The sequence below is a fragment of the Pyxicephalus adspersus genome, chromosome Z (genome assembly GCF_032062135.1).
Source record: "Pyxicephalus adspersus chromosome Z, UCB_Pads_2.0, whole genome shotgun sequence".
Taxonomy (NCBI): domain Eukaryota; kingdom Metazoa; phylum Chordata; class Amphibia; order Anura; family Pyxicephalidae; genus Pyxicephalus; species Pyxicephalus adspersus.
This window is the reverse complement of record NC_092871.1, coordinates 58901068-58927313: the sequence shown is the minus strand read 5'-3', so window position 1 is coordinate 58927313 and position 26246 is coordinate 58901068. Positions and strand designations below refer to the sequence as shown.

At 39.4% G+C, this 26246-nt stretch overlaps 1 protein-coding gene and 1 long non-coding RNA gene across 3 annotated transcripts in view; one reads left to right on the top strand and one right to left on the bottom strand.

Moving 5' to 3' along the window:
* The window catches only part of COL27A1 (collagen type XXVII alpha 1 chain), a 273626-nt gene extending 264008 nt beyond the window's left edge, over nucleotides 1-9618 (bottom strand). For both annotated transcript variants that reach the window (XM_072430586.1, XM_072430585.1), the window contains exon 1: nucleotides 9271-9618. In XM_072430586.1, coding sequence (XP_072286687.1) covers nucleotides 9271-9323 — 53 coding nt within the window. In that variant the 5' untranslated portion in view covers nucleotides 9324-9618. The remainder of the gene's footprint in view (nucleotides 1-9270) is intronic.
* The window catches only part of LOC140343731 (uncharacterized), a 554400-nt gene that overhangs the window by 358357 nt on the left and 169797 nt on the right, over nucleotides 1-26246 (top strand). The window lies entirely within an intron of this gene.

Genomic DNA, 26246 nt, shown 5'->3' with positions numbered 1-26246 from the left:
CGACGCTGGAGAGGGAGATCGGCGGACGATGATCGGGGGACCAGGTAAGTATGGATGTACAAAATCTCGGGCTTAACCATCCTTGCAGTTTTTTTTTGCCCGAGCGAAGGTCGGGCTTAACTGCAAGGAGGTTAAGGACAAATTTGAATCACCCCAACAAATCAGGGTGCCCCGCACATGATGTCAAGGCTCTCCTTGGGAGCAGTAAAAAAAAGTGGCTTCCTAGCCATAACGTGGCATAACGTTCACAAGTGTGTGAACAGAAAAAAGCGAAAAATAAAAACTGCCAGCCCAAGATTCGTTACCAATGTCATGATCACGGTCACAAAAACACAGAACAATTAGTAAAAAAACATACAAGTAACAAAACAATAGCAAAGGAAAAAAACCTGAGAGAAAGAAAGGAGGATCAAAAATTGTCCGGCAAGGGAACAACCAGGACCGAGTGTATCCACACCCTTGCGTATGCCAAGAGGGAGTGATACACTCAGCTGGGGGGGGGGTCATATGTCAATCAGGCAGGCCGTAAAACATTATGAGCTAAATGTGTGTTTCTGAATTGGTTAAAAAACAAACCAAATAAATATTATCCGTAAGAGCTCCAAAGATTGCCTCTTGTGTATGGGAAAAACAACAGTGAAAAAAGCGGATATTATATTACTAACCAAAATGCCAAAGAAAGGCCTAAGAGTCTCAAAAAAAAAGTATAGGAAATGTACTAGTGTTCCCTGACCTATCATCCCGTAGAATTAGAGTAAAAAAACTTGGGATCCCAATCGTGCTAGAGCTTGAGAGCACTGTAAGGATCTGGGTTGAGATGGGCTAACGGAGGTGGATGGATCCGTATTAGGAGCCAGAGGTGACTCTTACCCAGAGAGTGATGTAGATATATCCGGCACTGGCAAGCCTTGAGCAACAAAACATGACTATGCATCCTCGGGAGATGCAATATGATGAAAACGGCCTTGAAGTTGAAATAAAAGTTTAAAGGGATAGTCCCATCTATACAATAACATTTCCTCAGTGCAAAAAAATGGAATTTGGCCACAATATCCTTGGGCAGACCTTTTTGCTTCTTGAGGCCCAGCGAACGATGTGGCATATCCAATTTCAATCGGAATATCAGGAGCAAGTTCCTGGAATAGAGCAGGTATATAGCCTTGCAAATCAACAACTGACTCTGGTATACCTCTTACTCATAGGTTACTGCTTCATGAGCAGTTTTCACAGTCTTCCAATTGACCTTTAACACCAAACTTTCCATTTGAACTTTCTCTGGTCTAAGCTCTGCAGAACTGTAGTGACATCAACCATATGTGTTTCAAGTGAGGCAGTACGATGACCAGTGTCTCGTAAGTCACCGTGCCATTCTGCGGTTATCAAGGCCAAGGCCTATGACAATTCTTCTCTAATCATGGCTTGCATGCCTACCTCCATTCATCATGTCCTTCATTTGATGTGGGATCGAATCCATGCTGTCTTCAGATTCCACAAGCGGAGAAGATGATGAAGAACATTGTGACAGGGGAGCCGGTGACATCTTGGATTGAAAGGCCGAGTTCCAGGACGTGCCTGCTGCCGTCGATTAGATTTAAAAGTGGAACCCATCTGTGACACTCTAGGTGAGTACCTGAGACCCGGGTGAGGTAACAAAGAACCGCTAGGTATTTGTATACATCCTATGTTACAGTCTATATGACTATGTACTTTGTAAAGTGCTACATTGCATTATGTCGGCACTATAGGAATACAATTAATAATGCTAAATAATAATAATGTTAATCTTCCTAATCTTCTTTTAGTCTTCACTCTTTCTTTCTTCATGTGACAACAATAGGACACACACCTTTGCAATGAGTGGCTCATCCGCCACCAAAATGGGCTCATGTAACAGGATGATTGCACAAACACGACTAGGAGACAGGGACAAAGCATAATCACCCTATAACAAAAAAAACATTAAGACAGACATTCAAAGCAAGATCATCCAATATTGTATTAATCATCAGGTAACAAACTTTTCAACACATTTACAAACAAGTTTCCTTCAGAACACTAAATACAGAGAGACAAGAAGCCAAATATACTGAGAAAAAGGTTTGAGTTTACATAGACTTTAACAACTAAAGAACCATAACTACTCTGTTGGTAGCCTTAAGCTGCACACAGACTTTGAATATCTGTCATTGAAAATGATCATGAAAGTAGAACCAACCAGAGTAGTACACACAGCATTGTTCTGTTGTATGAAGAGGGGAGAGGGTGGACAAGTGGGTGTCCACAATTGCGTCTTCCTTCATGGAAAATTACAGTTCTCCCTGACCAGCTACCGTATTTTTCGCCGTATAAGACGCTCCGGAATATAAGACGCACCCTATTTTAAAGGGGGAAAATCTAGAAAAAAAAGATTCTGAAAGATTATTCCCCTTCTGATCACTCATGTGCCATTCATACTGGTATTCCCCTTCTGATCACTCATGTGCCATTCAAATTCCCGAGACACACGCAGGATCGGGTATCCGGTGAGTATCTTATTTTAATTATTTTATAACACATTTGTCGTATAAGACGCACCAACTTTCCCCCCCCCCCAGTTTTGGGGAAGAAAAAGTGCGTCTTATACGGCAAAAAATACGGTATATACAATCATCTGCCACAAGAGATGATTAATCAACATTGGGGGACCACTGTGCATGCACTAGATTTTCACCTGTATCGACCATTATCTTACATGTAAACATAGCATTAGGAATAGTCACCGAATCTTAACAGTCATGCATCATGGTCTTTTAGCATCATTCTATCAGAAGATCGATTTCATATATATAAATATACTTTTGATCCACAAAAAGACTTCGGGTCTATTTATCTATGCTTTCTGTGCTTAGAAGAGACTCTTCTTTTTTTACAGTAGAGCCTCAAACCCCTTGTGACATCCCTTACACATTACATATACTTTAAACAATGTTAACAATTAGCTGAGAATCTTAACTGGGTGGCATCACTTCAACTTGTGTCTTAGTAAAGAGTTATTCCTTTGTTTGGTTGCAGAAGCGTGAGGACAGGTAGGAACAAGGCTATGTCTGTGCACTCCATTGCCTGGGATTCCCTCCAGTCTAGGTGTGCAACATACAATAATTACATTCCTACAAGGCATGTGCTCATTACCCCTATGTGCAATGGGAATGCTTTCCAGTTTCAACAGCTTGTCTGCCAGGCAGGTAATTAGGACTTGCCGAAGTTACATCCAAACTTATCCAATCATTCCCTTGAATGCAGCCACCACACAGCATATGACAGACAAAATATAAAGTTTGATGTCAATATGTCTGAACAATGTTTTTTTTTAATGTCTTAAATAATATTTCTTTCTCAGTTTACAGTGGCCACCAATTGTACATTTCCCAACCTCGAAGCATGGTTTTATAACGAGTGTTTTTTAGGGGAGGATTGTTAAAAATTGAAGTTTATTCTGCTCACACTTTTTTACTCTCAAAAACATCCTGATGAAATTTTTAAAAACCCTTTCTGTTGTTATGACTTATGTTAGACCTAGTACTATCATCACTAGGTGCTTCTCTATTATTATTATTATTATTATTATTATTAATAAACAGGATTTATATAGCGCCAACATATTACGCAGCGCTGTACATTAAATAGGGATTGCAAATGACAGACTAATACAGAAATGTAGGCTGATCATGGTTAGTGGCAGGGGCCAAAAGGAAGCTGTTCAAAGCTTCCTAAAACCAGAAAGCTGTCCAAAACAGAAAGCACACCAACATGTGTAGTGGAATATTTATGATTAAAAGAATGTATGACTACAGGGGTGGCAGCAAGCCTAAGAGTGGTATCACTTTTAGCCAGCTCCTAAAAAAATGTTAAAGCATGAAAATATCCCTTATTGTTATTATGATTTTATGCCCCTGACCCCGTATCTGGCAACTTGTTATGTTTAGAGGGCTGAAATTTGGCTTGCTGCTGCTGGGATTATCTCACAGTACTAGGTGGCAGGGAGCAGACGAAGCTGATTGCCAGGTCTGTAGTACATGCCCACTCTCAGGGATCTCACACTGAGCATGCTCCTCTCCTGGCAGCACAATCTCAGAGATAGATCATGCCCCATCCCCTCCAAGGTAACGAGCAGAGAGAGCAGAGAAGGAACGAGCAGAGGGCCGGATCTGACAATTGTATGTGGCCCAAGGGCTATAGCTTGGGCACCCATGATTTAGATCCAGTTCCGTAATAATACTATTTAGTCCCCATACCCCTAGATAATCCTTCTGCTTTAAAGGGTTTTTGCCCCACCATTGCTTTTTTTCCCTTCCCATCACATCAATTTGTTACAACTAGAGAGATCTAAGTTCACTTGGGGCTACTTTATCACTATAATGCATCTGTGTTAGCTGTGTCCAGGAGGCTCTGTCATAGGGCTGATTTTATAACAAAGCAGGGTTTTTTCAACTGTAGTTGATGTGTTTGACTCTCACTGTAGCATGGATCATCAGGCTCAAAAGGGGCCCAGAAGTTCTGATCATAAATAAAAGTGTATATTTTTAATGAATGATCTAAGGGGTTTCTATCCAATGGCCATATCTTTTATGCTTGTCATAAATGTTAACCATTCAGAAGGTGCACATAATCTTTGAAGCTCCCTAGAAAAAAGAAAGCTAGAAAGCTCCCTAGAAAGTTGGCACATACACTAAAAAGTTGGCACAACCAGATGTCTGCAGATCAACTTTGTCTGTACAGAGAGCTTGGGGACCCAAGAATCTGTGTCTATCTAATACCAAAGAGTGACTAGGTCTGTGAACAGCTTTGTTCCTTTCGTACTTCTTGTTTTTGACTACTTGTTCCTTCATTTTTGTATTTACGTCTTCTGTACTTGTACCTTTACTATTTATTGACGAGGTCACCTATCACCATGATGGGCCAAAAGTTAAGCAGAAAAGGTGGTGATAGCTGGTTCGCTTTTAGGTTTACTTTACAAAACCAATAAAATGCTCAATTCAGCCAAACAGCAGTTCTGGCCGCACGAAAGAAAATCTTCAATAGCAAGCATTTGCAGGTATGTTAGATGCCTGCAAGCCCCCACCACTTGCTGTGGTTCCATTTGCCAACTGCTTTAACCTTATAGAACATAGAAGTAAAAGGCCACAGGTAGGAGTCACAATGCACAATTGGGGACCAGACATCCAACACATTTGGATATTTATCAGATGTAAAGATTCTACCCAGAGTCACTACCCACACAAGAAGTAAAAGTCCCACTGAACCCCAGTTCATCCAGAGCAACACTACTTGGAAGAACCAGCTGCATGAATCTAATAATGTTTTTAGTTGTCTATAAAGGTGGTATTCTAACCACCACTGTAGGGGAGGTATTCTTTCCCACTGACCCACAATAAATTGGTTTTAGTAGGAGTTCCTGAGACCTAAAAATCATTTCAAGGGTTGCTCAGCTGTAAAAAGTTCAGAAAAACTGATCTAGACTATCTAGACTGGCGTTTCCCAACTAAGGTTCCCTGAGCAATGAGCAATTTTTGCCTCCCAGGTCAGTTACCACTGACACCAAAGATTTTTTGTTTTGGATATCTATAAGGGTGGCATTCCTCCCACTGACCACCATGCTATGGGCTGCAGATATAGTAATTTCAGTAGGGGTTCCCTGAAGACCTGAAAGATATTTCAAGGGTTCCCATGTGATATGGCTGAGAAATGCTAATCTAGACTATACGACTGCTGTTTGTTTCCTTTGGGTTACTGCTCTTTGTACTACCCTAGTGAATAAACTACCATAGTGAAAAATCAACACAAAAGAATGAACAGAATAATTTATGACCAGGTTGCAAGACTTGACATATACCATTCCCTTTTAAATATCCTACAAAAATGACCTAGACTATCTTTTGGGCACTGCAAATCCCAAAGTACACAACCAATTTCACTCCAGATACATTTCGTGGCTGGGACAGGTCCACCTGGAGCACAGCCTGGGGCATCCTTTAAGGTTTAACTGTTCCTTCTATAAAAGTTATACATCCGTTTTCTCTGGCAGCTCTTCCAAATACATGATTAAAATATATGAGAAGGATCATTTTGTGCTGAAAGCTTACATTTTTTGTCCTATCATTTGAATCCAAATTAAAGTGAACATGCAACACATAGTAAACTGAGAAAGTCCCAGTTCACCTGACATCAGTTCGTCCCTCCCATAAAAAGCAGACTGTTGTTTAAAGTGCACCTTAAAAAGCAATCTACAGTTTTCCTTTGTTTGGCTTTACTAATTTGGGACCTCTTCATAACAAATAATGTAGCGTCCTACAAAGTTGCATCCTTTTACTTAGTATGGATTTCACAAAATACATACTGTACAACAATGAACAAGTTATTTTTTCTTTAAACAAACATCCTTCGGAATACTTTACATTAACATATTTGTTACAATAAACTCAGAATCTTAAATAGCAGTAATATTACAACAACAATTAAAAGCACCAGCAAATGTGCTGAATCATCAAAATCTGAGATTAGAATAAAGGAAAGGTGCTGATCAATCTCTGCTAATCAAAAGAAGGCTACATACTCTTATGGTAATATTATTCTAAAGGTAGTAAAGAGAAGAAAAAAGACAAGGTATTTGTCTGTTGTGGCAAAATGTTTAGTCATAAAGTTCACTATTGTTCCCTAAATCAAGGGACCTGAATACAGTGAAAATATAAGTGCAGATACAAAATGATATTTTACAAACAATACATCATATGTACAGTAACAAACTACCCTAGTGTGTCCCAAAACAAGGGGGGGTGGTTTTCATCTCCAATCCGAACAAGATATTCCTACTAGTGTTAAGAAGGAAGGTGCGATTGGGTCCCGACGCGTTTCGCCTTTAGGCTTCCTCAGAGGACCATTAAAGACAGAAGTATATATTTAGAGTAATGCTGTACAGATTTAATGGGGGACGGCTGAAGCAGAGCATCCCTAAAGTTCAACATGCATTGAATTTCATGAGGTCTGACTGTAATGTGTGAGCGAGACAGTGCAGAAAGGATTGTTAGAATCCGCTATTTAGAGTAATTATCTCAACCTTTGCAAAATTGAGAAATTTCAAATGATATATCAAAGTGTCATTGGCCAATCAAACTTAGAGAGTAATGTCAGTTAATTTTGTTAATGAACATGAAGAATGGTCAGGACTTAAGATGTTAATAGCAAATTGTCCTATGCAGTCCAATCTATCACTGATAGTGTAGTTATATTGAATGGTACGGGATGACTGAGCAGACAATGAAACTCTGTCCCAATTATTGCATTGTTTGAGGAAAGGTAATTGATATGCTTGAGAGTTAAGCTACGTACACACGTCAGATTTTTATGGCCCGATAATCGGCATCGGCCAATTATCGGGCGAAAATCTGCCGTGTGTACAGTCGGTGTCGTCCATCGTCCGGACGACCGACCTTCCGGATCCACGGACGATGGACGACAGCCGATCCTAATGAAAGGGAAGGGGAGAGCGCGCAGCAGGGTGCCGCTCCGTCGCTCTCCCCCTCCCCTCTCCATAGAGCATGAACGGTGCTGTATGTACAGCATCGTTCATGCATCGTGCACTCCCTTGTCGTTGGAAAGGATCGTGAAAGATCCTTTCCAACGACAAAAATTGGAAGTGTGTACGCAGCTTTAGAGATGATTGCTGAACTTCCAGTTGATTGGTGGTTCAGTGTGATAGGCAGACTGGCAAGAAGGGCATCCGCAGCACAGCCCCAAAAGTCTCCCCTTTAAATCTGTACAGCATTACTCTAAATATATACTTCTGACTTTAATGGTGAGAAGGAAGCCTAGAGGCGAAACGCGTCAGGACCCAATAGCACCATCCTTCTTAATACTAGTAGGATTATCTTGTTTAGATTAGAGATGAAAACCACCCCCCCCCCCCCCCCCCCCTTGTTTTGGGACACACTAGGGTGGTTTGTTACTGTACATACGATGTATTGTCTGTAAAATATCATTTTGTATCTGCACTTATATTTTCACTGTATTCAAGTCCCTTGATTTCGGGAACAAAAGTGAACTTTATGACTAAACATTTTGCCACAACAGACAAATACCTTGTCTTTTTTTCTTCTCTTTACTACATTTGAATCATCAGAATCCTCACTTACACATACAATCAACTCCTACACAATCCTTAAGCAGTGAATGATCATTACAGGTACTTGTCACCAACCTGTACACAATACCATAGATCTATGGTTATGCTATACTCTCCAATAAACAAGAATCCATCACACTGAAAAATCAAAGTAAAATAGGCCAGCGGTTTAATCCCCATGCCTTGACACACTGTACCAGGGATAAGACGTTTTCACATGGAGTAACAGTCATATGATAATTAATCAAACTGTATTAGGCAGCCACTGGACACACTCTGTCCCTTCTACTTGTGAGATCTCCTAGTGCTTTTTTATTCTTGTCTGCTTCCAAATTAGGAATCTACACCTAATCTCAATCCACAGGGAACTAATTGTTGGGTAATAATAACTTCTGCTAGCCTGACTTGGATGTTAATCTCCAAGAAAGTACAGAGTTTAAAGCCAATTGAAGTTTTTTTTTTGTGGATGATACAGTAAACACTGACAGTGTATAAGTAGCGGTCTGGGTAAATACCGAGCCAGGTCAGGCTCGGGCATTGGTGGGTTTATTGTATTTGAGTCCCAATCTGTGCACATACCCCCTCTTCATGTATAAGGGTCAGTAAACATTGGTGTCTCCCATACATCTAGGAAAGTTTAGGAGTATCATAATAATCCTAATAAAATAATGGCAGATAATACAAAGCCAATTATTACATGTACATGGAGTGTGCATACATATCAGACCAGATTTAATAAAGCTCTCTAAGACTGGAGAAGATAGAATGCCATAGGTGAACCTGGGTGATCCAGCACACCTGGAATGGAGTGCAGGTTTACTGAATCGCCCAGGTTCTCCCATGATAGTCCAGCTTTAATACATTTTAGCAGATCCCATTCAAAGATTGGAAGCACAGAAGTTACAATCTTGCTCATTCAATCAAAGAGACTTTCGCAGGGCATTCCTGCCATCAGTGCCCACATAACCATCATTAATAGCCAACAGATCCCAAGCATGCAATCAGGGACAAGCAAAGTACCGTCAGATGTGGAACTGCAGAAAGTTCTGTCCCAAGCTCTTTTCAGCGTCCATGTTCACCCTTCCTCAGCCCGGATCCCTAATCCCAGTACTTACCCCCTGGACGCGGCTGCTCTGAGTCTGGAGCCTGGGGCTAACACCGGCTCCATCACGGTTACTTCATTCTTCCGGCTTCACGTCCATCGGAGTGACAGCATCCCGTCTCAGCCCGTCGCTTGCTTTGGGCAACCCGCTCTGATCCCACATAAGACTGGTGCAAGTGCCACTCAACCCCCTGGGACCCTACATGCACCTTGGGAGGGTGGAACTGGGCAGTTCTGGGGTGAGGTGGGACCCATGGCAGGCTGACCCCACTGGATCTCTGGGCACCCCCTCTTCTTACTTTAGGGAGTCCCTGCCCGGGGCTGCACACGGATATTCCTTCCTGCAGGACCCGAGGCACAGAGAAAGGAAGGTTCAGGGAAATTAACTGGATATAAGGCTCTGGGTCCATCTGCTCAGCGCCCCCTGTTGCCCTCTTGTGGTCAAAACCAAATATGACATCAGTGGACCAATTTTGCATAAAACTTTTTTTTACTCTTCTCTTTCCTTTAATATTTATCTATTTTGTTTTTGCATTAATTAACCACTGCAGCCCTATAAAAGCAGTGCCCAGACGGGATGCCATTCAAGACATCTCTAATTACAGGTTTCCATCCTGCCCCTATTTCACCTCAGCAAACATAGTTCCAAACCAAAGGCCAGATTTAGCAGAAAATAAACGAAAAAGTGTAAAACATTATTTAAGACTCTCGTTTTCTTTCCACTCTCACAGCCAGACAGTCCCTGAATAAAACACAAACACCAGGCAAATGAGTCTACTTTTTTTTAAAACAGGCAGAGCTTATTTTGGGTGATTTTTACACTTAAGTGTTTGCTCATTGGAATTAGTTGACATTTTTAACAAATGAGTGTTAGGAAGAGGTACAGGACTGGGGCAATCAGTTGGGCCTAGATTATTGTGGTATACAAATCGCCAATGCAGAGATTTAATAGTTCACTCCAGTCCTCAGCAGATCTCCAAACAATCTGATTTCAATAGGTTGTAATGTCAAAGCTTGTTAAATCTTTTATTTTTATAGTATCATCGTAATCATTTTATAGTCTAATTTATAGTTTTAATTTATAGTCACATTTCAGAAAATTCACACATTAAGTAAATAATTCATTCATGTCTGTGTCTGCCTTGCATCAAATCAGATCCAAATGATACATTCCTGCTCATCTGCCTAGGCTGCTGTCCAAAATCTCAGATTATTAATAAAAACCCTAGAATACTTCCATGTTTGCTGCTTCAGGATCTTAATGATCCTAAGATTTCATCCCATATGGTAAAATAAAAAAAAAAGATTTTTTTCACATAAAGAGTTATTACCTAATATTACACTGGAGGTATATTATTTAAGCAGTTTGGGTGGAAATAATCCTAAACAAAGGTTTTCTTTAACAAAGCACACTGCACAAAGTTTTGGTAACCAATCATTGATCTGACTTCAAATGACCCGAAATCTGTTTCCTTTAGAAACAAATTCTGTTTTATGTGTTTAATTCTTATGTTATAATAATTATGTTATAATTCAACTGTCTTTCCATTAGATTTCACTAATGAACTGCTCACATTTTACTGTACTATGGCACACGGACACAGACCACATTGCATATTGCACCACAGCTCATATTGCACAAAATAAAAATGTTGATACTGCTCAGCACTGTACATATAGATTAACACTGCACTGGGCTATATACACAGGCTTACACCTCACTGGAAGTCTATGATGGTCTATGCTGACCTTTAGTTTATTGCATGATGGCACTGCCCTTCATTACTCATGTACGCTAACCCCAGTCTGCACTGCGGATACAAGCCCATACTGTGGTGCACTACACATTATTACTACTTTAGGTTTAGGCTCAGTTGCATTTCATTTACTGGATGGCATTGCTATGAATTTCACACATAGTTCACACAGCACTGCACTGCACTGCACATACAAGTTCTCCCTACTCTGTATGCTGCACATAAAGGTTCACACTTCTCTGCATTGAACATGTGTGAATAAGTTTACAGAGTGCTCTGTATTAGGCACAGGTTCATAATGCATTGTATACTGAAGTCTACAATGCACTATATGTTGAGCTACACTACACTATTTATATTTGGGATAACAGCACAATGCCCTGCACTATATTTCTATATGCAGTACACAGTGACCCTATAGGCTATTTTACATTATATATTCAGGTTCATAATGTACTGGACTGTACAGTATATATAGAAGCTCACATTGCATTCTAAATTCATGTTCACACTGGATTGTAGATCCAGCTTTGCACTGCAGTGTACAGTATTTACAGGCTCAAACCACACTGCCCTACCCAGAATAATACCATACTGCCTTACACTATCAAGTCTCACAATGCACTGCCTAATATTTACAGGCCCACAATGTACAGCCTTTTATATCCAGGATAAGAATTCACAGCAGTACATAGAGAAGCTTACTCTGCATTATATATACATGCTTACACTGCTTAGTACTGTAAAACAATTTTACATTGCACTGTGCTATAAACACAGGTTTACACTACTCTAAAGTAAATACAGCTACACAGCATGATAACACATCCATGATGTTCTGCCCTACATAAACAGGGTTACATTGCCCGGCATTTTAAATACAGGATTTGGCCCTTCAGCACTGCATGGATAGGTTCACACGGCTGTCTATTGTACACACATAGGTCTACACTGCACATCCAGGTCCATACTGTCCTGCATTGTAGCATACAGGTTCTGTTTGGTATTGTACACATACAGCTTCAGACTGCACTGTACTCTACACTTAGGTCCACACTGCAGCACTGTACACATACAGATTCACATTGTTCTGCACTGTAAATACAAGTTTACACACTGATCTTTAATGTACACATACAGGTTCACACTGCATTGTACATCCAGTCTCACACTGTTCTGCATTAAACATGTACAGGTTCACACTAATCTGTAGTACAAATACAAATCCCACACTAATTTGCAAAATAAATAAAGATGTAGCACCACAAGCACTAGTTCATAATTCCCACCACCATACTGGTTCACATGCTGTGCACTAGTATAGGTTACCATTACACATAGAGAGTCCCAGTACTCTGTACTTTACATACAAGTCACAGTGCTCTACATCATACATATAGTCACTGTGTTCGAAACTATATATAGAATCACAATAGTCTGCACTACACATAGAATCAATATTCTCTGCAACATACATAGAGCCGCAATACTCTATATCACAAACTGTTGCTCTGTTCTGTGTTATGCATATGGAGTCACAGTGCTCTACACCATTCATCACAGTCACTTTGTTCTGTGTCACACATACAGATTGTACTCTACACTCTACTATTGCCGTGACACAGCAGATATATACGTACAGACATATATTTGAATTTTTTACCTACGATCCCAAGGCTACATATTTTTGGGTTTCCTCATTCATTACATTCAGAATAACAGGTGAAATGCAGGAAGAGGGCTGCAGGTGCTGAATGTACCGCTACCCTGCCACACTCTCAAGTCGATGTCAGTCCCATTCACCAGACACCCTCAGATTTGTCTACACAGTAGGTCAGACAGTGTATTCTGTAACACAAACTAGTTTATGATCCCGGGAACAATATTACTGCAGAGCTGTACTGTAATAAATGGGTAATCTATTTTTCAGCTCTGCACTAAAGACCTGCAATCATAGCTTTCACAACTCCTTTTTTAAAAAAACTTCTTAATATACATAAAATTATACAGTATATGATAATGAATAGGGCTATGCCCGCTACTACAGATCTTTGGTTTGTGTGAGGACGTGGAATACCTTACGCCATCATGCATCAGTCTTGGACGTCATATCACGGATTTCCCAGAAATATAAGCAGCTCATTGGACTGAACTGACCCGAAAGTTCACTCAACAAATTCTTGTTACCTAGATACATAGTTAGTCAGTTTCAAAAAAGACATAAGTTCATTAAGTTCAACCACTACATGTTTTCTTGAAACAGCCAAAGTGATTTGCTTGTACATTTTACCTGATAATGTAAATAAAGGGTAAATATGCATACAATTCCATTTAATCAGGTTCATCAACCTCTTGAATTAGCAAGTACCACAATGGAGAAATGTTTGTTTTTTATGTATAGAAGGTAGAAAAAGTCCATTGTAAAATATTATAAATTGAGGACTATGTTCCATTTTCTTACACTTTACCTCCTGAAAATAAAAGTTAGTAAAGTAGTGCATTGGTGGTCAGAGGTCCTGATTGTTCCTACACTGCAGACCCAATCTAATTCAGTAATAGGCAGGTTTTTCCCCCACATCACCGTAGACATCACGTGATACAGGGTGCCCCTGATCTGTTAGGTCCACAATTTTGTCAGCGCCAGTTGTCACCATGCCCATGATGATCAAGGATGATCAAACCTTTGCTAAAGCATATTTAGTAATCCAGAGCAAACATCCATGTAAGATCTGTCAGAATCAGTAGGTTTCTAATGCAAACAGCACCGCTGATAAATTAAACTGCAGTAAAAATATTAGCAAACCTAACCAACCATTTTAGTTAGAAAAATTTAGAACTTGTGCAACAACACTTACTTGGTGGCTTGGTGAGAAGTGCAATCTCTCCTTCCAGCCCCTAAATTCATTTGTATGCATTTGTCCCAGCAGCTAGGATCTTGCTTCTTTTCCTTTTTGTTTTGGGGTGTGTTTGTCTGTTTTTGTTTTTATTTTGGAAGTTTTAAAATGACTCCTGCTTAGAGAGTCTTAAAGCCCCGTGAGCCTCCTGGGTCATTGGAGAGGCAGGTTCAGCCGAATATGGGTGAGAAGATCCTGAAGCAGGCAATTATAAGCTTGCACTGGTCTTAAACTAGGCTGCTGGACCTAAGTAGTATGCTTGCTGGATGCTCATTTGACACAGCAAAGTACGAGGGGGGGGGGAATACTCTTTGAAGAGTCTGTCATAGAGGCACATGAAGACGTAGGGTCTCATAAACCTAGCCTTGTCCTTTAAATAGATGCAGTCAGTATGAGAGGGTCCTTTTTTTTTAAAAAAAAAAGCCCAGGTATCTGGTTTCAGTGCAAACATTTAACTATTAAAAAAAAAATCCTGCCCCTGAAAGGGAGGGCCTATGTGGCATACAGGAATACAAGGAGTACCAGTGTATGTGGACAGAGGTAGCAAACATCAAGGCGGTTGGGACTGGGAATATACAAAGACAAAAACTGTATCATAACAACAGTATGGAAAGAAAACAGGTTTCTTTGGGAGCGATGAGGGAAGAGGAGGGGGCCTAGCATAATTACAGAGGTACAGTAGGAGCAGTAAAAGACTGCTAACGGAGCAAATTTACACACACAAATAAACTTTGAAAGCTAAGGAATGTTTAAACAGGCTTCCACTTGACACAAAAGTACTCTATATATAATGAGAGTTGCAGTCAAATGATGCTGCTTAAAACATGCTTCACATTTTCAAGCAAACCTTCAACATCCTAAAATTAAAATTTTCATTTGCATAGTATTAGAGAAATGTAAAAAAAAGTGTCTGCTCATACACAACATATAGATTTAATTTATATTGATAATCATACATACATAGTATTATATCTATAGCAAGACACTAATATTGGAGGATCAAGCATATATAAACATGATATACCAGTCACCTAACTTTTACACTTTTCATGTTTGTAAAAAAAAGGAAGATACACATTGTTCAGAAGATCTTGGGGAAGGGGCATTGACTCTGGACCTTACATAATTAATTCATGGCAGAGCCAACCTACTCACCTATACAATCTAATCATTCAATTATCTTCTTCATATGATGGTTGACCTACCTTTTGTTAAAGTAGAACTATGAGTAAACAATAAATACACTATGCCCCTGATTCATCAATAAAATCCGCGCTCGCTGGAAGCGCGAAAGTACGCGCGGCCATCGATCGCGGGTTACCGCGGTTCGGACTCGAGTGTGCGCGTACACTCGCCTCACTGCCAGCCGGATTCCTGCCTTCACAATAGGGAGTGCGAATCTGCCAATTAAGGCGATTAGATTTCAGCTGCGCGATTAAGGAGGATCTGTTGAGCTCCATGGTGAGATCATAGCAATTAATTAGCGCGCACCTGCTCTCTGTTCTGTGCTTATTTACAGTCCTTTACAGGTCAATTAGAATCCAAGCTCGCCAGTGTAAAGCTGCCGGAGATGCGCGGCTCCGGCCGCGAGCTTTTTCAGTTGCTGAATAGCGCAATCGCGTACGATTTCGGATCGCGAATACGAATGCGCGACCGATAATCCGATTCTGCTTGATGAATCAGGGGCTATGTGTCCAAATGTTTGTGGACACCTGACCATCACACCTATACCATATCATCAAAATTGTGTGGGAATCTTTCCAATTGATTACTTTTGTTACTGCTACTGAATACAAAGGCTCGTAAGTCAAATGTGCACTTTTAAATTTGTAGCAACAGTTGGGGGGGGGGGGGCTCCATTCCCCCCTGTGCACAAAGCCAGCTCCATTAAGACATGTTTTGACGAGTCTGGTGTGGAGGAACTTGGTTGGCCTGCTGACCTTAAGCTTACTGACCACATTCGATATGAATCAGAACACTGATTGTGAGCCAGGGCTTTCTGTCCAACATCAGTAACTCACATGCTCTTTGTGTTAAATAGGAAACATGTTGGGTCACTCCTACACTGTGCCCATCAATGAAACAGCATCATCACCACTGTCAAATCAGAGAACTTACTGTTGATGCAGTAAAACTGACAAAGACAACATAAAGGCTGTTTGCTAGGCAACATAGAACCTAGGTATAAAAATATTTATATGTATAACTATATTGTGCAGTCTAATTTTCTGTTTTCTGTTAGTATCATTCTAGGTTAAAGGAAGCTGAAACATGACAGCAGTACACATGTTTCTTGAGTAAGGCTCTAGTCACAACTTTGTTTAAAAAAACAAAAAAATGCCTGCTGCACCATGATAAAGTTGCTAAAAGAAGGAATTTCTATAGGGATGTATGGTAATGAGCATGAAGCTATTTGCTAGAAAGTATTTGCTGAAATGTGTGCATTACTGAGGAATTGGAGGATGGAGTAAAATTGGAATGGACAGGAAGAGGGAAGGACACTACAGGAAATGTGTAATTAATGCTTGTAAACAAAAAACACACTTTCTCTGCCTTTTTATTTTTTTTCCAAAAGTTTTTGCCTCCCTTATCAGAGCAAGTATAGAGATCATATAGTTTAGAGAACCTTATAATTTGCATGCTTATTCATGGCCTAAAACTCAAAGTATTGATGCCAATCATAGTCAGCCAGAAAGCTAGGCCTGGCATACAATAAAAAAACATGCCACAATAATAATTTTAAAACAATAATACAAGGTGTTCAGTGTAAGATATTCATTGTTACAAATTGTCCTTCTTTTGTTTTCAGCAGCACTTTGTTTTGGTCGGATGTACAAACGTGTACATAAATGCACTATTTTACAAGTGCTAAAGGCTAGACGCCAGACCAATTTAAAGTACACCAATTAGTACACCCTGGTATTCAAGAATAGGCTGTTACATTTATTTATTTTAATGTAAACAGTGTAAGCGTACAGCACAGCCTAGGTGTGAGAGGAAAAAACAGCACAAGGAGCCAATCAATATATGTGTTTTCAAGGTATACATCTGACTGACATACTGATGAGCTTATCAGGGTGAAATATTTCTGTCCATAATAGACTGGGGGTAGGTCAATGACAGTCTGGGCTAAGAGGAAGTGAACTGAAGCTGAATGATCCTGTGGGTCATTTAACCCTGAAGACTGGGGGCATCTTGTGGCAAAAAAAAGGTACTGCAGGGTGCTGCTCTAAGTGTTTTACTGCAATACACATTTTATTTTACACATTGTAGTTGAATTTTATAGTTTTTAAAGATAGTGTAGAGGAAAATGAATTGTTTCAGTGTGTTGAATAGATTTTCTGTACATTACCATGTAATTAATTTACCAACAACAACTCCTAATATAGTAGCTTACCCTCTTGTTATATTGTTGTATTTGTTTTCTCTATATCATCCTCAATATTACAATTCTTTAACTTGATCCTGCCAGTTGTGTTTTCTCTGGTTCTGGGGTGGCAACGCTCCCAAAAAATAGGAGCAGTAACCTAGCTAGTACAGCCTGCAGGTGCACAAAAGAGAAGTCACTGAGTACAGCAAGGTGGATAAACATGGTACTTGGATTCTATGATAAATAGGCAGGAATTGAGGAGTTGTTTGAAAAAATCGGGGTGCCTGATTTGAGTATTTTGTATTAGGCAAAGGAATGTTTATAAGAAAGTTTCATTCTACTTTATTGGTTCTTCATTGTAGTGTAACTTAGAAATGGCTTTGAGAAAAAAGTTGTCCTTCATTCTCATCCTATTTAGGAGCATGGAGTTAAGAGGAGTTGAAAAGGAAGTTGTCCCAAATTTAGTTGGGGCCCAAAAAATCAAACCTCTTCTGTGATTTCATTGGAAAAAAAGGAATTCAAAAGAATGGGTCTGCTACAACATAAAACTAAAAACATATTAGTAAAGATGGATTAAATGGCATTATTACTAAAGAACCCAACTTGGTTACAATTTTGTAGGGACATGAATATATGCCCTAAAGTTGTATACCTCCATATGAACTCTTCTTTAACTTTTAAAAGTTGAATGTAGTGCAGGTGCAAAATACTTGGAACACACAAATTGTCTGTGCAGACTGGGCAACTGGTTTCTTTATGAGTTTTGGATAAGAAAAGGCAACAAAACACTGAAAAAAGAAAATGATTGTTACCATTGCTGACATTTTTTTCTAAAAATGCTTGTCATCCATTTGTCTGACCCAATGGCATCAATGTTTTCAGAGTGACTGATCAGTAAGGCAGTAAGCAAAACGAAGAATAATTTAGCAAAAATCTTGAGATTTTGACAATGAATTTTAGTCACTGGGGAAGGTAAAGTAAAGGTATATCTTAAGGGTGTAGGGTGATTGAAGATGTATCTTTGTGCAAAATAGAAATGTATATACTTACCTTCACTTCCCATTCACAGTAACAGTCACATGCAATACTCAGTACTTCTAGGTACTTTGTCCACTACCTTCTTGTTGAGTTAGGACAATTTTATTTAATATCAATTATGTCTCACAAACAATAATGCTTTACCAGTATATACTGGTATATATATACTATATATGAGGTCATCCTAAAGAAATGCAGCATATCATTTAACTTGTATCCTTATAAGGTAAAATACTGGTTTAAGGGATGATCATTGGGCAGTACTGGTCAAACACTGGCCATTCCCCCTGATTCATCAAGCAGAATCAGATTATCGGTCGCGCATTCGTATTCGGCTATGACCTATATTGTAAATATGTCATATTTTGTGCTAACATCTAATTTAGCAAATACTTTATAAACATTGTACAACATTTGGAGCATGGGGGAAGAACTAACTTTCAGATATTCCAGAAAAAGCAATAAAGTGACCGATAATAATATATAATAATTCCGTTAATGCGAATTTGGGATGAAGGTGGAGACAGTCTGATGCTGACTAATACTGAAGCAATTGGACTGGGAAGTGTATCCTTGGACCCCAGAGTTCATCTTCAAATTCACAGGGCACAGGTCAAGTTAGAGGAAATTATAAAATGTCCAGGACCAGGACATAAGCAAAGACCAATACAGAAGACAGAAAAGGGAGATTTCATAAAGAGGTTTAAAATGACCAGAAAACAGTTGTTTCTTGATCTGCTTAACAGTGGTGTTCCCAAAAATCAGACATTGATGGGATCCCTACTACTGATCTGTTCAAGCGCTGGAAACAACTGAAGGATAGAATGAAGTTACAGTCACCCAGACTCAAGAAGGTGTCGTCTAGTAATGTAGAAAAAATAACCCCTCCTTATACACCTCCTCAGAAAAGAAACAACCCATATGGGGAGGCACAAACAGCTTTATATGATGTTACAACACATACGCCCTCCAAGAGAGAAAAAGGCTGGGGGTACCACAGTCTATAAATCATTGACCAAAAGATAAATCGCTTGCTCCACTGATCAGAACTTGTAGTTTAGGGACAGACACTACATGGGTGACAGTGGAAGGTTTGGAAGACAGAATTCATGGGCTTTTAGGGTTCACTGCAGATTACAAAAAGGGAATGGTCCTGTCTTTAATGCCAACATATTTACATCTGAATTGCCAAACAACATAACAGAAATGGATATCTTACAGGGCCGGACTATCCATACAATGACAGGGATGTATGTGTTTGGCACTTCAGTCTAATGTTTCTCTGTGTTTGCAGTCAAACCCATTGTGAGGGGTCATGCTAAATGCACAGCAGTGTACATTCCACCCCTGAAGTACCCAGTTTATTTGAAGCAATATTGGGGTACATAATAAAAAGAAGAGTCCATCCAGGCCCTCATGGAAGCAGGGGCATTCAGACCATCAGTCAGTCCTTTCATTGCTCCTGTTTTTCTAGTAAATAAACTTGATGGATACTACAAAATGACCACTGACTATCAAGGGTTTTAAAAAAATGGTCCATCTACTGGCTGCTGCTGATTTGGATATACACTTGGCATATGGTCCAAAGACCATTGATGGAGAGTCTCAGGATCAATTTGTGTTTACCTGGGATGGAAGACAACATGCCACAATTGGATTATTAGAAGATTACCCACACAGCTCAATGATTTGTCATGGATTGGTTGCTAAAGCTCTAGAAAAGCTTTCACCAATTTCTTATCTGGAACAGCTCTAGATGAAGTACCAAACAACAACCAGTGGTATTACAGACAGAGTTACCGTATTTTTTGCCGTATAAGACGCACTTTTTCTTCCCCAAAACTGGGGGGAAAAGTTAGTGCGTCCTATATGACAAATGTGTTATAAAATAATTAAAATATTATACTCACCCGATACCCGATCCTGCGTGTGTCTCTTCTCCTCGCTGGCTGCATGCAGCGTGTGTCTCTTCTCCTCTCTGAGCAGCGTGTCTTCTCCTGTCTGTAGTGCAGAGCGAAAGAAGCCGGCACAGCGCCACCTGCTGTTCCCTGTCCTAACTGCCGTACAGTGGAAAAAAGCACAGAGTGATCAGAAGGGGAATTTGAATGACACAGAGTGATCAGAAAGAGAATTTGAAAGGCACAGAGTGATCAGAAAGGGAATTTCAATGGCACATGAGTGATCAGAAGGGGAATACCGGTATGAATGGCACATGAGTGATCAGATGGGGAATAATCTTTCAGAATCTTTTTTTCTAGATTTTCCTCCTTTAAAATTGGGTGCGTCTTATATTCCGGAGCGTCTTATACGAGGAAAAATACGGTAAGTTAAAGTGGTGGTATTGCTCAGGAATCACCCATTTTGAATCAACAATTAGCAGGACTGGTGACTGCACCTGTTGAACTGGAAGCACCTGTGATTATGATTGATGGGAAACTTTCCCAAGAAGCTTCAGATCGGGAGCATTTGACAGCTGATGAATAACTAATTGTGTGATACACTGATGGTTGAGCTATGGACAAATTTGATTTACTACTTCTTTTCAACCCCCCACATAGACAATGTTTTATCAGATTTTGAAGGAGGAAGGCTAGTTTGTTGAAATACATGAAGTGGACATGAAGATGCCGCAAGTTCATCTGGACTTAATGAAAGTTAAAGTGGCCTGCTCAAACAGAGAGCTGACCCCCACAAATACATAGATAGATTGGGTTTGGGTTGTGTCACAAGCCTCATTTTTGTTAAATCAGTGGGTGATGTGGGGCTAGTACACCATTCCTTCACATGTTAGGTGTAGGGACAACAAAGTGTTTTCTGAATTAGTTTTTATTGTAAAAAAAAAGAACTCAGGTACAAGACAAGATACACATTTTTGGGGGTCCATTGTGGGAGAAAAACTGTGTTTGTATAAACTGGACTACCATATTTTAGCAGGCATACATAAAAAGATGATGTGACTATGATGCATTGCCTGACTGTTATGATAGTGACTTGACCCAAGAAACTTTTCAATAATGTTATGTGAATGGAACTGGTATAGCAGATAGGGGAAGGGAAAGTAAGAAGGAAGATGAAGTAATTGCTAGTAAAAGCTAATACTAATGTAAAACTCAGATATGTTGATGTTAACCCTGTTTTTTTTCCTTCCCACAGACCAGTTCCAATCTTGGTGGCCCTAATTGGTATCACTATGACCTGGAGTGGATTCTGATTATCAATGTCCTATACAGGACACTCTTGAAAATAAATTATTGTATATGCATCACCGTTATGCCCAGCTGATGAATAAGACGGACTGCTGGATATGTACTCATAGTCCATTGTCATCTAGAAATATGCCAAATATTGTCATTATAGTACCACAGGAGGAACTTTTAAACAGGACATGGATTGTTTATGGGGACCTGACCTTGGGAACGTTATTTTATACAAAAACAGGAATCAAATATACTCTAATGGAAGAAGTAAAGAGTAACTGAAATCTAAAATGGCCAAATTGCTAATCCTGGTTAAATCTTGTCATTTGATTCTTAAGGGTTGGGGTTTAGAGTGAAGCTGTATTACATGTTTTATGATATATACCGTGTTTCCCCGATGATAAGGCATCCCCATCAAATAAGCCACCCCCTGATTTTTGCTCAAACAATTAAAATAAAGCACCCCCGCAAATAAGACATCCTCCGATACCTGATACTGTGTGCCTCTGTGTGACTCCTCGATGCTGGCTGCAGTGCAGAGTGAAACTGAAAGTAACTTCAAAGGACAAGCAAGCTGCTGATCCCTGCCCTAACAGAGTCTGCTACCCGGCGAGTCAGTGATCAGAAGGGGACAATGAATGGCACAGAGTGATCAGAAGGGGACAATGAATGGCACAGAGTGAACAGAAGGGGACAATGAATGGCGCATGAGTGATTTTCAACAATAAATGTGTACTGTAGTCTTCTTAATGGAAAAATAAGACATCCCCCTGAAAATAAGACCTAGGGCATATTTTGGCATTTCAAAAAATATAAGACAGTGCCTTATCATAGGGGAAACAGGGTAGTAATTATTGTGCTAATTATATATATGTTGGTTTGGTTGCTGTTTTTTTAACTAAGTGTACTGATTCAACAGTGGAAGTTCTGCCTTTGCATACTGTTGGTGTTTCATTATGATGTTGGTGAGCCAGGGAGTGTTGGGTTAGCACAATTTTATTTATTGTCAATTATGTCTTACCAACAATAATGCTTTACCAGTATATACTGGTATATGTATACCATATATGAGGTCATCCTAAAGGAATGCACCATATCCTTATAAGGTAAAATACCGGTTTAAGGGATGATCATTGGTCAGTACTTGTCAAACACTGGAAATTGTCTTAGTTCAAGGGTAGTTAATAACACAGTGACATACCTAATTAACTAGTCTTGACCAGAACTAACTGTATGCAACATGTTTTCTGATCATCTGCCAAGCCATTAATTCGGGGGACTCCTTGGATGAATGCAACTCACTTCTGCAGCTAAATGTCACTGCATTGTTTTATCTATCCGTCTTTATTATAAAATAGTATAATCTTCAACCCATCAATATTTACATAAACTGTCACAAATTATAATCGTGACATAACACTTCTACAATGCAGGGCTTGGAAGGGACTATAGGCAGCTGAGGATGGAAAGGGGGGGAGGCAATACGATCTACCTGTTGCTTTCCCTTCAAGGGAAAAGCACAGGTTCATTTTAAGATTATTAGGATTAAAGAGAACTTGGTAGAAGCAAATTTCGTCTCTGTCCTATCTCTTCTGCAATTTGCTAAGGACTGGTAATGATTAGTAGGCTAATTATAGATTGAGGAAAATCCGATAAATAGAACTGATGAAGCATAAACAGGAAGAAAACCAGTGAGCAGCACAGTAGTGACATCACCAATTCTAACTCCGAATTTTCAGCAGTCAGAGCAGACACAATTCCTTAGATTATCTCACACTCACTTTATATCTTCCTGCAGCCACTGGAAGTGCTCTTTCGAATAAAAGGTACACTTTTCAGTGTACTATTTATTCAAAAATTAACAATAACTATAAATGTAACAAGTCTTAACTCAGGTCCACTTTGCTACAAGTTATCATTTCAAGTCACTTCAAGTCAATTTCAAGTCAAGCCACCACCTCCAATTGTCATTTCAAGTCAAGCCACCACCTCCCTGAGTGCAATCCACTTGGAAAAAGACCCTTGTTCTCAATCCAGTGTTTTTTCATGTAGCCGCACAACCTACCTTTCCAAGGTTTACCTGCTTGGTCCACATAATTTTGTACAGGCATTCTGTGGACAAATTCATTACCGTGGTGAAAATTATACTCCATAAGACCCTGATGAGTACAGCTGTTCATAGAATTAAATGAAGCTGTGACACACAGTTCAGGGTGGGATTACCTAGATTAGGGGCCGGTGGACTAGAAGTTAGCACACATGCTGTACAAAGATTCACCTACAGGTAACATTTCATGTCACATTAACTGTTTTATAAATATGACCCCAAAAATAATGAATTAATAAAATAATTATATTTGATAATACCACAATGAATTTGTACTTACTAACAGTAAAGATACATTCACATCTCTGCATTTTGGTATAACAATTGAAAATAGAACTTTAGCCTGTTCACACAGGGAGCTTTTGTCATAATGTGTTAAGATTCCCTGCACTCTCCATATCCCCTCAATCACATCTGTTTATGCAAGTTCTGCCTATGCATCATGTGAATATTTTAAAAAATAATACTCTTAGAATGTGCTATTGAAGGAAGCATTCCGGCAACATCAAACTCTTCCATATATAGCACTACACCATACCATAAAAGATCCAGTTGGCAAAATTATGATTTGAGTATATATGAGTGTACAACTCCCTTTGGTCATTATTGCGCACAACAAACTTCCATCTAGTAGCATGAAAAGGGGAAATACCCCAAAAGAAAGCATTAGAGTGAAGGATCATATAAAAAGCTTAGCTAGTCCAGGACAAAGTAATACAATGTAAAGCACATATTATTTCAGGACTCCACCAATGAGTGCTTTTTGCCCTGGTGCTTAGAACACCATGGTAATATATGCTTTAAGTAATTGTTGTCATCCTGGCAACAAACAGAATAACTAGCAATTTTATAGGAATAGACAGACACATTCAAAGTCTATCTTTAGGTCGATTCAAGTCATCAGTGTCTTTAGCTGTAGATTACTGCTCTTAAAGACAGCAATTAAGAAGAGCAGACCTGCCATTACACAGACAACTTGAACCACCTTCTAGATGCTGTGAGGCTGGATATCTCAATTCTACTCTGCTACTGTTTTATGTCACCGGCAGCACATTGTGAATTCCCATCACACACAACCGGGCCTGGATGAAAGCTTATAAGACATAGTTGGTCCAGAGGAAGGAAAAAAACCTTGGTACAATTTGCTTCAACAGGGGAATAAAATTTATTCCTGATTCCATAAGGCAATCTGATGTTCCTTGGATCAACAGTCTTTGGTATTTTGACTTTAAAGTCTTAATACCCAGGTATATTCTGTGCTTCTAGAAACACATCCAGCTTTTTTCTTAAGTAATCTATAGTAGTTGCTAAAACTACTTCCTGAGGGAGCCGATTCCACATTTTCACAGAGCTTACAGTGAAGAATCCCTTCCTTATCCTGAGCTTAAACTTCTTTTCCTCCAGACGTAAAGAGTGCCCTCTTGTTCTTTGTAATGTTCTCAAAGTGAATATTGGAAAGATAGTTCCCAATATGGACCATTTATATTTTTATACAGGGTGATCATATCCCCCTTAAATGTTTCTTCTCAAGGGAGAATATATTCAGTTCAGCTAATCTCTCCTATTAGCTGTGCTCCTCCATTGCTTTTATTAGTTTAGTTGCCCTTCTCTGCACTCTCTCCAATTCCACAATGTCCTTTTTGTGAACTGGTGCCTAAAACTGGACTGCTTATTCCAGATGTGGTCTGTCCAATGCTTTCTACATGCTTATGTCTCTATCTCTGCAGTCTATTCCTCTTTTAATACAAGAAAGTACTTTGCTAGCTATAGATAATGCAGCTTGGCATTGCATGTTAATATTAAGTCCATGATCTACCAGAACCCCTAGATCTTTTTCCATTTCTGACTCCCCCAAATGTATTCCCCCTGAACAGTATGAAGCATGCATGTTGTTGCCGTCTTTTAATTTTAGCTCATAGAGAACCAAAAGGGTTTGAGCTTTTCATAACCATAAGTCCTGAACAAAGGGGACTGTTTTCTTTTCTCCAAAACTCTATTTTTCTTGATTATGGGTGTATATAATAAAAAAATGTGGTCTCTTTCAAGTTTGGCACTCCAAACTTAGTACACTTTTGGGGTTTCTTTACAAGGACTGTGCTTTCTGGGTCCCCTGCCTAATGAGCATTTTCAGTTTGTTATACAGGACCTAATTTATCCCTTTCAAAATTTGACAATGGTTGGAAAAAAATAAAGTGCAGAACAAATTGAAAATCTTTTTTCTTTGGACTTTTACAAATATTAGTTTCTAAGGACTTCTTGACCTGGTGCATCTTGCCATCCATTCTATGAAAGCTTTCTTAATTTCTAGAAGGCTTTCCCAATAGGAAGAGTCAGGAACATTGAATTTCCTAAATTTCCAGGACCCTGTTTTAGGATATTGACTATAAAACTTATAGTCCAGGAGACCAGGTTTTAAGGTAATTGTAGCAAAATACTTCACTACTTCATCGCACAATTTTTTCCAAATCATTATGTTGTAATTAGTAGTGTTGGTCATATAGCTCACTATTCGGTTCGTCAGCTATTCGCTCGAAAAGAGCAAAATTATTCGGGTGGTCGAATGTCAAAGTCGAACACCATTAAAGTCAATGCCCGATTCATCAAGCAGAATCGGATTATCGGTCGC